The 12,716-nt window shown below is 35.5% G+C and overlaps 1 protein-coding gene across 8 annotated transcripts in view; it reads left to right on the top strand.

Moving 5' to 3' along the window:
• Positions 1–12,050, top strand: part of LOC120539266 (neurexin-2-like) — a 2,018,463-nt gene extending 2,006,413 nt beyond the window's left edge. For 5 of the 8 annotated variants that reach the window (XM_039769176.1, XM_039769179.1, XM_039769177.1 and 2 more), the window contains one exon: positions 8,582–12,050. In XM_039769176.1, coding sequence (XP_039625110.1) covers positions 8,582–9,528 — 947 coding nt within the window. In that variant the 3' untranslated portion in view covers positions 9,529–12,050. The remainder of the gene's footprint in view (positions 1–8,581) is intronic. The other 3 variants (XM_039769182.1, XM_039769181.1, XM_039769180.1) reach the window with 1 other exon arrangement.
• The last annotated feature ends 666 nt before the right edge of the window (positions 12,051–12,716 follow it).

Raw genomic sequence — 12,716 nt, 5'->3', positions numbered from 1 at the left:
GTCATTGACTTCAGCCCTACCTAAGGTTGGTCCTGTACCAGTACTTATCTGGCTGACGCTTTTATCCAAGGCGAGTTACAACATTTATGATACAATTGGTTACATTTGTTTTGGTTTTCCAATAGGAGAACAGAAAGGTCAAGTGACTTCCTTGTAGTCACACAGTGGCAGTAGCGGGATTTGAACCAACAACCTCTAGAGTTGAATTCCAAAGCCTTAACCACTACACCACATTGCCCACTATTTGTCATCTTTGGTCGCAAACAAGCTAAATTTAAATTCTTCCATAAAATTTGTAGAGTTTTGATAACATTTTATACAGTGGTCATTTCTTCATATAACATGATGACACACCTTTGTGCTCCATAGCTTCACAAAAACACCTGTCATCGGTATTTTACTTACTCAAATCAAACAGTTTTTAATCATAATAAACCACAACTCGTTTTTTTTTTCATATTTCTCCACTAATAATATTCACTGCTTTGAATTTGGTAATAAAAGCAGAATGTTAGCCAAAGTCATTCTATATTCTTAGCCTAATTTTTACCAACATGAGGATATCATACTTCCCTCATCTACTATCAGATCGCAGGCCTATCCCAGAAGCATGGTGTACAAGACAGGAACCCATTCCAGATGAGGCCACCATCCCAAGTTTAGTCTCCCTGGCCTGACTGTATATCAAGCGTATCAATCCATCTCTAGACACCACAGCAAAAATCTAAACATTAAATTTATATATAATAATAGTCTGAAATTAAATATTACTCCTTTTTGAGATTTTTAAAATGCAGTATATCATAAAATTACAGGAAATGAAAAAAAATATATCTCTACAAGTAAAAAACAAAACTCAGTTGCATCGCATGGACAGAACGTCAATGAAACTCACTAATGTTTTCAGAAAACATGCTTATTTAATTGCATAGCTTTGTAGTTCTTTGTGTAATCTCTTATTTTTAGCTTTACAAGCAGTAGTGTTACTTGACATCTCAGTACAGATGCAGTTTAAAGTATAGGATGTTTGAGCAGGAGTGAGCCATGGCGGGCAAGTGATGATCATGATGAACACTCGGACTTCAAGTTGTTTTTGTTGGGATAAATAAGTGAAAGCTTTATTGAGGTACAATGATGTGATGCTGCACATTATGTAACATTTTCAATTATTTCTTTGATAACACTGTATCTTCAACAGAGTGCAGTGGCTATTCCAATACTTTTTGAGTAAGTGCCAAAATGATCATAAGTACAGAATATGTCAAAATAGCCTTTGCCAGAATGCTACTCATATAAATTTACAAACAACATTTTGATGCAATTTTATTAACATTTAAGATGTCTTATAATATTAAAGCTGTCCATATTATTGCTACTGCATACACAATAATATGAAATCACATAAAGTATGTTACATGTCAAGCAGCAATTTTAAGAGTACAATTATTATTATTATTATTTAAACCTTAGTTTACAAGTTCCACAGATGTCTTTTCTTTACCAGTGTTGGTGTTTGCTAACATTTCTTCTTGAACTGTTGTACTGATCTGAAAACAAAAACAAAAAACCCACAGGCGTTTTATAAAATTTGGGCACCATTTAATGAAGTCATGTTTGTAAATGATCATACGTTAAAAAAAGCAAGAAAAAAGTAGCAATAAAGTGAAAATGAGTCAAGTTAACATTGTGAACATTTCACATACAATGAAAGTTAATATATCCACAGGCCATCAATCGTAGACTGTAAGAATAATAATTTATTATTTACATTTATTTTTTAAAATGTGACATTAATGTTGTTAATGGTGGTTTCAGTATATCTTTGGCCAATCTGTGCAAAATAATACTAAACAAATATGATTATACAGTATATTCATGGTTAATGTAAAATCTCTGTTTGGAAACTTTCGCTCAAATATTTAGATAAGTGTAATGCTAATAAAGGAATTTAAGCTGATACATATTCATGAAGGACAGTGTCTTGGTTATTAATTGCTTGTCCAGAGCCAGTTAACAGGCCTGATTCTGTGAAGTTGCTTTAAAATGGCCAGTCTGCCTGTGTGATCAATGTGTGATGAATACCCATGTCTGCACAAATAGTTACTAAGGCTGCTGCGTTGTATGTTAAAGTTGTCCTGAAAATGCAGATTTCCTCCTTTTTCCAGGGTGTACCCAATTTTTTCCTACATCGGTCTCAGCCTGTCTCTCTCTCTCTCCAGTGCACCTCTTTTGTTTGAGAATATGGTGTTTTGAGATTGTTTTCTTCATATTTTCCTGTAAGAAACTTAAATTCTACTGAAGGTTGATTCTTTCAGCCATTAAAGAACAAAAAAAGAATGAAAGACTGTTTCAAGCAAGTATATTTACATTCAATCAAGTTTTCACCAAGTATTAATGTAAATAAACACAATTAGACCAGTATTAAATTTACTTTATTTTCCAATTCCATAAAAAACATGATACCTATAAAAGGGCAGAATGCTAGGCATCATCTTTTCAAAGTGCGTGTAATGCAGCTATTTCATTATTCCTTTCAACTGGGGTGGCCACCAGCAGGCGCCCAGAATACCAATACATATGCTTAAATGTCACTTTTATTAACATTTCTGTGTTGGTCGCACCACTGAGATTACACTTAAAAAAAATTTGGTTTTGGCAGTTTTTGATTTCATTTAAGTTTTTTTTTTTTTTTTTTATCACACTAATGGAAATATTCCCACGTGATAGCATGTATTTATATGTACAGCTGTTGCTTTTGACTTCTTAATAGGGTGCAGGTTGGAGAAGATGTGTGGACCAGTGGTAGCCAGTGCAGGGCTTAATGCTCTCATTTGCTGTCACCGACTTGTTCAGAATGTCTTCCACCACCCAAGTCAAATCTTAAAATAAGTAAGAATATTTTTGGGTGATTTTGTCAGTAAGATCTATAATATGTCACTTTATAACACAGGAACTTCAAACTTCAAAACTTAAAAACACAGTGTTTTGACTGTTATACCTTCATTGCCCTTTTCAAAATGTGTAGCAATTAGATATAATGCAACACATATAGGAGGGTAATTTGAATTTTCTGTGTGTATGATATCTCACATAGAGAATGTAATTTTTGTCAGGTCATGATGTAACCTAGTAATTATGAGACGTGTTTTAACAAAACGCTAAAAAATGTTGGTGTGCAGTATTTAGAGATACTAATAGCTAAAAGGCATTGTTTAAGAATACTGCATATACTCAGATTTTTACATATATTTGAGCATCTCTATTCCACAATGAAAAAGATAATGGTAAATAAAGAATATGTACTGAATATAGTACACAGACACTTGGATTTTCGATTCTTTTAGTTAAAGAACTCTAGGAAGACATACTTTTACAGCATGTGCATTATAGCATCTCATATTTTTTTAGGATCCAGACTACCATTTAGATGCAATCCCATGAGTGAAACCTTAACATATTTTGTAGTACAGGGGGTCCTTGGGTTACAACGTTTCGACATACAACGTTTCGAGTTTACAACACTCAGTCCCATAAAAACTTTAGACATGAGAAGGAATAAAGGTAAGGATTTTTTTACACACATTTTTTCTGTTACTACAGTACATTTATGTCCTTTTCCTTTTTCTGAGGCTTAGATTTTGTGTTTTGATGTTCTAGATTTATGATTTTGCAAATGTGTTAAGATAGGTAAGTTACTTAGGCTAGAGTGTGTTTCGACTTACACCAAAATTTGGGTTACATCACTGTTGTAGGAACGGAAATGTGTCGTAACCCGAGGACCTCCTGTATTTTAATATTGTAACAGGTTGAAGGTTCATCTGTGGTGGGTTAATTCCTGTCAAAGTTTACTGTGACCTTGCACTGATCAATCCTACTAAAAATTTAAAGTTTTTTTTAATTATAGGATAGTATAGTATTTCTTGAGTGGCACGGTGGCACAGTGGGTAGCGCTGCTGCCTTGTAGTTAGGAGACCTGGGTTCGCTTCCCATGTCCTCCCTGTGTGGAGTTTGCATGTTCTCCCCGTGTCTGTGTGGGTTTCCTCCGGGCGCTCCGGTTTCCTTCCAAAGACTTGTTGGTTAGGTGCATTGGCTATCCTAAATTGTCGCTTGCTGTGTGGGTGGGTGTGTGTATGTATGTATCCTGCGGTGGGCTGGCGCCCTGCCCAGGGTTTGCTTCCTGTGTTGGCCGAGATTGGCTCCAGCAGACCCCCGTGACCCTGTAATTAGGATATAGTGGGTTGGATGATGGATGGATAATATTTCTTCAGCAGAGTAGGTATCAGTTCCTTAACTCTATCAAAATATGTTAAGTTTGTTTAAAAAAAAAACAATGTATTTTGTATTTTTACTGCCAAGGGCACAGTAAAGAGCACATGTAATCATTATATATATATATATATATATATATATATATATATATATATATATATATATATATATATATATATATATATATATATATATATATGCATACACAGCATATAAGCTGTGTTGTCTTTGCAGTTAAATGTCCTTAAAGTTTTCTATAAAATTATACACAAATGAAAATCCTGAATTACATAAAAGCAAGATTTTGCTTTATTTTAACTACTGTAAAAATAGTCATAGGCAAAAGTAAGAAAGGATGAAGTGTACAGGATATGTTTAAACATGAAACCTCAAAGTGTATATTAAGTGGGAGATCCCCTGTGGACCTAAGTACTTCACAGCTACAAGTAAGATGTGGCTTTTTAATATAATGGCCTCTTGCTGGATCATCTTACACTAATTTTAGTATTACAGTTTATTTTTAATGTATGAAACAGCACTACATACAGTATTTGTCAGATGATGAGTGTGTAGCTTAGTGGGAAAGATGTTGAGGGAATGCCAAACCAGTGTTGGTGCTGTAATCTGCATCACTCTATTGCAATGTTGAACATTTGGTTTAATCACCATTCCAATATCTAAAAAACACTCAGAATTAGGAAGCTGGACTGTGTTATCTGCGGTGGGCTGGCGATTTGTTCCTACCTTGCTCTCTGTGTTGGCTGGGATTGGCTCTAGCAGACCCCCATGACCCTGTAGTTAGGATATAGTGGGTTGGGTAATGACTGACTGACTGTGTTATATGGTATATGTGGGTGTATTGTTCCCTGCCACATCCAGCCCCTCCTAATGACACAGTTCACCCATAAGATGATATGGCTGTCAGGATCTGGGGGATTTTTCATGCTGTTTTCTTGTACTTTCTCAATTTATTTAGGTGTTAGCGTTGACGCCTTCATTATTTTGTTGATTTGTATTTTTTTCTTTTTCTTGGAGGCCACTCAAGTCCTAATTTGGGATCCTGAGGTGGTTTGTCTTGTGGTAGATGTGGCAACGCGTTGTATCAGTGCATGTACCCAACCTCTCCCTCTCTCTCTCTCAATACATTAAAATGCCATATGATATGCATGTCCACACATGTGGAACACACTTCTTGTAAACCATGAGATCTGAGTCATCAGCCCCTGTCAGGTAGAGGAAAACACTGCACATCAGAAGTGTGTCCAGTGAAAAAACAAAGGAAAACAGTGAAAAATGTATGAGAGGGTTTAAGATTGGTCCATAGGTGTTTGAGGCATGAAGACCCACAGCAACTTATCTGAACAACTTGGTTCTGCTGTTGGGTTTAAGAAAGAAAGAAAGAAAGACGTTTAATGTCTGAAGAAAAGAGCACTCCTGTGTCTTTTGGGAAAAGTTCATAGGCAACTATTCTTTGGTGAAAAGGAGAATTTTTTTTTTGGTTTAGTAGGGGAAAAACCAAAGAAAAGCTTTACTTTTTGGGACAACAAGTATTAAGAACAAACATGGTGATGCCTGTTAGTGAGATTGTGTTTTACAGAATAAGAGGAACATGCAGATGCTTTGGTGTGTCAGACATATGCAGACTAGGGTGTGTGTCAAGCACACAGAACACTTGGGTGTCTTGGTCTACAAAGAAATTGATCACAGTGGATATCCATAACTTGTTTTGTTAGGATAAAAAGAGAAGGGAGCTTTAATCTAGCCTTTGAGAAGGCTGATTGGGACAAAACAGAGGCTTTCATTTTATTTTAGCTTCTATTCTGACATCCTTCCCTTAAAAAGAAAATACACTGATTAAAGAAGATTCGCCAATTCTGACCTTGGCCTGCCCGTGATTAAGATTTTTTGTTGCTCCCCAATCTGACAACATTTAGTTTAGGAGGATTTATTGGTTGTGACCTCAACTTTGGGAATTGTGATTATTGTTTTGTCTAGTGTCTAGCTTACTTAACCTCTCTTACTCGAAATAAAATGAGCTTTCTAGTGGCCTTAAAGTATTATTTATCACTTTCCAGGATAACTAGATCAAGGCAATGAGAGTGGAAAGCATAGTATTTGTGTGTTCTTTGATGGGCTTGAGGCTAAAACATTAAATGCCTCATGAGTATGCAAAACTAGGCAATTTTTGTGCACTCAGAGTGAAAGAATGAGATGCATTGGTTTATTGCTTCTAGAGATATTGCATTTAAATAGAGAGAGAGAGAGATACAGTTCATCACCACAAACATACTGTATAAGCACATAGTTTTCTTCTTCATGAAAAGCTGTCATCACAGAGTGGATTGTCCCCATTTTTGAAAAAAAAAAAAGACCAAGTTATCTTTTAGTAGTCACACAGTACACTTGTTAACCTGATCAACAGTAAATATAATGATTATTTCTAATTCTGTTGTTATTTGGATGCTCAAATACATGCACTTTCATCTCTCCCCAAAATATGTGAAATTTGTTCTTGTCTCACTGAACCTGATATTTTAACACCTGTTGTATATTAGGGGTTAATATTTCTATTTTGTTAAAAAGAAAAAAATAATGTTGGGGCTTAAAATATACATATCGACTTGTTTGTTTCAATAAGAACACGTTAACTTACTGATGACTAGGAACATTAAACATGCACATAATTCTGTTGTTCGGTAGCAGCTTGATAAATAAGGATGATATTTTGTACACAAATAATTTGTAAATATGTGCACAACCATACTTTTTATATGTGTAATATACTTCAGATAAAAGATGATATTGTAAGCAAAAAAGCCTGGAAAACAATCAGTACCTTAGTTGAAGGCAATCATATGACATGATTATAAACTTGCTTTAGTGCACAATATTACTATACAAAAATGTTAATTTTTAAAGATGAAAAATAATAGTTACCTGCTAATTATCAATTCCATTTATCAGCCTTTGAGAACAAGATCTTTTGTTGATCATTTAAAATGAAAAGAGAGAGGAAATGGCAATGCTTAAGGATTTTTTTACTTAAAACAGATAAACATCCAGTTAATTAAAACATCTTATGTAATGTGCAAATAAGTGTGTGAACAGAATCATTTTAGGCAAGCTCTAATAATCAGAATATTAAGTTAACCATACTGTCCACTGCATTTTGATTGTATTAAATATATTTTTCTGTGGCCTCACCATGTATACATACAGTATGTGCTTTCACAGAAAACTCCAAGACTTGATCCTGTAATTTCTGCATACAAGAGATACTAAGCATGCTTCTGCAACAAATATACATGGCACAAAACAATGTATTTCAGTCTTTCATAAAGTCAACTCTTTGAATGAAGTTTTACTTACTTCAGTACAAATTCCATGTAAATAAGGATAAACACAGCAGAGAAAACAATCTCTTAAAATGCAGAAGAGAGAGACTTATGTGTAGAGTCCACAATTTGGTGCAATGGGGTAAATAAATTATTTTAAATTCAAATAAAAAAGATGGAAATCTGTATAACCCTATATATATGTATATATATTTATTTATATATATGTATATATGTGACACTCCAATAGGAGCAATGTTGATTAAGAAAAAATAAATATGAGTCATCTGGAAAAAATATATAGTATAAATATAATGAAGCCATCATTTAAGGGGCAAAATGTTTGAAATTCGGTTAAAAAACAGGATAAATTATTTTGAAAGGGGGAGAATTGTTTTTCTATTCGAGAACAATCTTACACAGCTTTCTTTTGTAATTTTTTTTTTCATGCTAAAATCATGCGGCCAATTTGTTGATGTAAGTGACCTGAATTCCGTGGTTTGCTATATTATTTAAAAAAGAAAACAGAGAAAAAAGAAGGGAAAGCAAATAGAGTCAGCCTATAGATAAAAATTAAACTGGTAGGGAGATAGTCAGACTTCTAGGCTGTTTAAGTGCTGTTTTTTTTTACATTTTTCCTTCTGTGCAGTATTTTAGAATAGATATTAGAGTATACACATAATGCAGTATATATTTATTTCATAGATCATGATGAATATATTTAGAGGTAAGCAGTTAAAGAGCTAAACAAAGTATGTAGTTACTTTATTTTAACTTCTTTGTTATGTATTCAAGCTTAGTCCAGGGTAGAGATGTTATAAATAGTATATAATACCAGACATAAACTAGATAAAAGTGAAGGCATTAAAATTAGTCCTGAAATGTTCTAATTTTGACATATTGTGTATTTTGTTGATCTACTGTTTCATGAGATCATTTGTTTATGCCTCTTTTCTCTTTTCTCTTTCTTATCCTAGGAGGTGAATTAGTGTTGCCCATTATTACAGAGGACTCCCTAGACCCCCCTTCAATTGCCACCCGCTACCCTGTGATCCCCCCTCCTCCTACTTATCGCCCCTTCCTCCCCCACCTCGAGACCACCAAAGAATCCTTAACCCTCCCATCCACTAACCAACGACCCCCATGCTCGCTTGACCAGGAGGATAATGATTGTGAGGATGCCATTGAAGTCTCAGGCTTAAGTTCGGGGGAAGTGTTTGACTCGAGCTTTCCCCCAACCGACGATGAAGATTTTTACAGTACTTTTCCCTTGGTCACAGACAGGACCTTGTTACCGCCACCAGCCGCCAATGGGGGGGCAGACAACAGTGTCAAAATATCCCGGGACCGCCACTTTTCCAAGCCCAAGTCCTCCACTACCACATCCTCCAACTCCCCTCCCGAACATCAGCCTCATGTACCTCCAGGTGCCACCCCTGACCTGCTCCTCCGTAAAAATAAAAACAGCGGTAGCAGCAACATTCCTGCTGGCAAAATGAACACCCGAGACCAAGTCCTACTGCCCATGCCCACTTCCTTTGACCATGACTATAATGGTAGGCACAGACATCACCCTGATATAACCTATCCCCCCAATTTCCACAATCTGCCTACAGCCAACCCCACTGGGCCAGGAGAAAAAGGACCTCCAGGAGCAGTTGAAGTCATTCGTGAATCCAGCAGCACAACTGGCATGGTTGTTGGAATAGTTGCAGCAGCTGCCCTCTGCATCCTCATCCTTCTCTATGCCATGTATAAATATCGCAACCGAGATGAAGGCTCCTACCAGGTAGACCAGAGTCGCAACTACATAAGCAATTCAGCTACACAAAGCAATGGAGCAGTGGTGAAAGAAAAGCAAACAAGCACCACCAAGAGCACGGGCAAGAATAAGAAGAACAAGGACAAAGAGTATTATGTCTGAAAAAGAAAGAGTGATAGAGAGAAAGAGCGCGAGAGAGAGAGAGAGAGAGAGAGAGTGAAAAATGACAGTGATATACCATGATAGGACCATACCACGTCTTGTTCTCCTCTTTTCTGCATTTTCTTTTGTTGATCAACAATCCTGTGCCTCACTCATCATTTCTTCATATACTGATGCACAGTCATACCGAAAAAAAAAAAGGTTTAAGCAGAATGACAGATTGCTTTTAAAAAATGGTTTTGTCACATTATACATTACCTACTGTTTTTTTGTTTTTTTGTTTTTGTTTTTTTCTATTCTTGTGAAACTTTTGTTTCTGGCTTACTCATGTTGTCCACACCCAAAACTTCTTTTTATCTATTTCTTTGCCTTGCTATGTTTTTTGGTCATTCTGAAGTATGTCAACACTTTTATATATTTATATATATTATATGCCCATATATAAATATATATGAGTTTGGGTGGGTTGACAGACAAGTAAAAAGAGACATGCCCTGTGGATGTTTTTTTAAGAAAATTACAAAAAAAAAAAAAATTGTGCAAATGCACTTAATGCATGAGACTTACTGAACTCGGAACCAGACAGACAGTACAAGAACTGTGTATGTGTTTTCAACAACAACAACAACAAAAAAGGGAAACGAAAATGAGATGAATGTAAATGGATTAAAGGAGTCCTCTTCTGTGCTAGAAATGAAGCACATTCATCATAAAAATGATTAGAGAAAACATTTCTGCACAGACATTTTTTTAAAGCAAAATCAAATGAAAACGGCGAACTGATTTAAATCAGAGGGAAAGTCAATTTTGATAACAGGTTGAACAAGTTGCTTTCAGTACTTCGTGCAGACATCTGTCCTGATGGTACTTAAACAATCATAAATGGAACAGCTTCGTACTGGATTGAGGGCGACAATGTAGAGAAGTGGCATGCTGGCCTGCACTAATTCTGGAAAACCGACCAGATTAAAATACCAGTTAACAAAAACGCAGCCGCCAAACACAGCCCAAACCTGGAGTAACTGCCTGATCAACTATGCCTTTGTTGCAGCCCCATACTTTGTCTCTCTTTCTCTTTCTCTCTCCCTCCCTGTCTCTGTCTGTTTCTCACTTCTCTTCCTCCTCACTAAGGTGCTAATGCAACATTATTCTGTTGTGATTCAAGCATGTAGTATTCACATATTTCAGCCATTTCTGTGGAAAACAGCTACATCAGCCATTCGAAATCCAGTGTTTAACAACCCAAACATTGGTCTATCCTGGCAGACCACATCTTCATATGCATTAGGTCCTGACAGAACCTACCAGCAAATGAAGGACTTGGATTCTTGATACATTACAAAGTGACTTAAATATATAAATATATATATGTATAGACCTTTCAGAGTTCTACAGACCAGCTAGCAGCTTATAAAATTGTGTGTATGTGTGTGAATATTGATTTAATGGGAAAATACAAAAAACGTTAGGACAACTGACAGATCTTTTTAAGAAGTATTTCCATTAAGAAAATAAAAATGGAAATGGAAACTGGAGCCATCTTTCTGATAACAAAATGACAGAGGAAAAAAAAAAGAAAAACAAATGGAATTTTGTAAAGGACAGGGGTAACCGTCCACCTCTGGCTACTGATTTTGCGCTGCTGAAGGGAACTACCCGAGGAAACATAAGGAACGCCTGCCCTTCAGTAAAGACTTACAGCGTGGCTTTTTTTTCTGTTTTGTTTTCTTTTTTTTTTTTAGTTCCTTTTCAGTTTTTTGTTTCTTTAAAAGTAGAGATGGACTGAAATGGAGACACAAGTCACTACTGCAGGAGAAACATAAATTGATTATTATATAAATGATAAACTTTTAAAAGCAAAAAAAAAAAAAACTTTTGGGGGAAAGATGTGAACTGCAATGTTTTAATTTTCTTTCAATTATGAACTGTTATCAGAAAATGAAAAAAAAATGTACAAAAAGTTTGTGAAATGTCTAAATATTTGAAAATCATCCCATTATTAACAATTATGTATTTACCTTGTTTCCATTCCTGTTAAAAGAAAAAAGAAAATGTTTGGGTATTCTGAGGCAGAAATATTTACACATTTACTCCAGAGAGAGTGATGTCATTTGGGCAAAATTGTGTTATCCTTTGGAAACAAATCTCAGTCAGACGAGATGAGCAAAATCATCCCAGCTGTATCCATTTATCTTTGACCAGATTATTATTTTTTTTCTTTTGAGATTCTTTTGCAGACATTAGTTGGGACCCTGCTTGTATGCATAAAACGCAGAAAGGTTGAGGGGCCCGGCGTATTTTTTATTTTATTTTATTTTTTTTGTGAATCCCTTTGTAAGGGTAAGAATGAGTCTACTTTTTTCTAATTTGCATTTTTATTTATTTTTTTTATTCATGAGATATAGGCTATTCCAACTATCTTCCTGTTCTATTCAATGTTATTGTAAAGTGTTACCAGTGAGATGAATCTTAATATGTGTACATTAACAGAGGGGAAAATACAGTTGGTTATATACTTCTTACATTTGTTGTTGTCTTTAATATTATCTCTTGAAGCTTCTTTTTTGTTGCATGCAGCAAAGACAGGTTGCCATCGAACATAGCAAAGGGTAGCCAGGATACATTTTTAATCCTTACGAGCAAGATTCTCTATAAACCTGAAACCTAGAGAGTTAATTGTGGTTACCAGCCATGACTGTTGTAAATAAAGTTTCCTTTAGACACCCCATTCAAGCTAAAGCGCACCGATTGCTTTTAGTTGATTTCCACAGCTACTGAAAGCTATATGAAAGACAAACTGATCATAGCCAGAGTCAAATCAGACACTTGTCATATAAAGTAGTTTTCACACAGCAACTGAGTGCACTTTACTGAAAAAATCCTAAAGCTTATCTTCATGGTGACATTTTGATTTAAATGAGGATTTAAATGTGACTTCCTTTACTACAAATCCGAATCCTTACTTTCAGATTGTAAGGGATTGGACTAAGAAGTGTGTTGTGACATAGGTATCGGTACAACCTCACAAGGCATGGAAACTAGAAGAGAATCCTGTTCAGGTGTCCAGTTTATTGATTCTCCCATAGTTTAAGAGTCTTTTCTTTAGTACATCCCAAAGACATCTCTCAATTAGTCTAGTACAAATCTCTCGGGGAGTGTGAATTGAAGTCTGCTGTGCAGAAACTGAT

This window comes from Polypterus senegalus, chromosome 11 (genome assembly GCF_016835505.1).
Source record: "Polypterus senegalus isolate Bchr_013 chromosome 11, ASM1683550v1, whole genome shotgun sequence".
Taxonomy (NCBI): domain Eukaryota; kingdom Metazoa; phylum Chordata; class Cladistia; order Polypteriformes; family Polypteridae; genus Polypterus; species Polypterus senegalus.
This window is presented reverse-complemented; position numbering and strand designations above follow the sequence as displayed.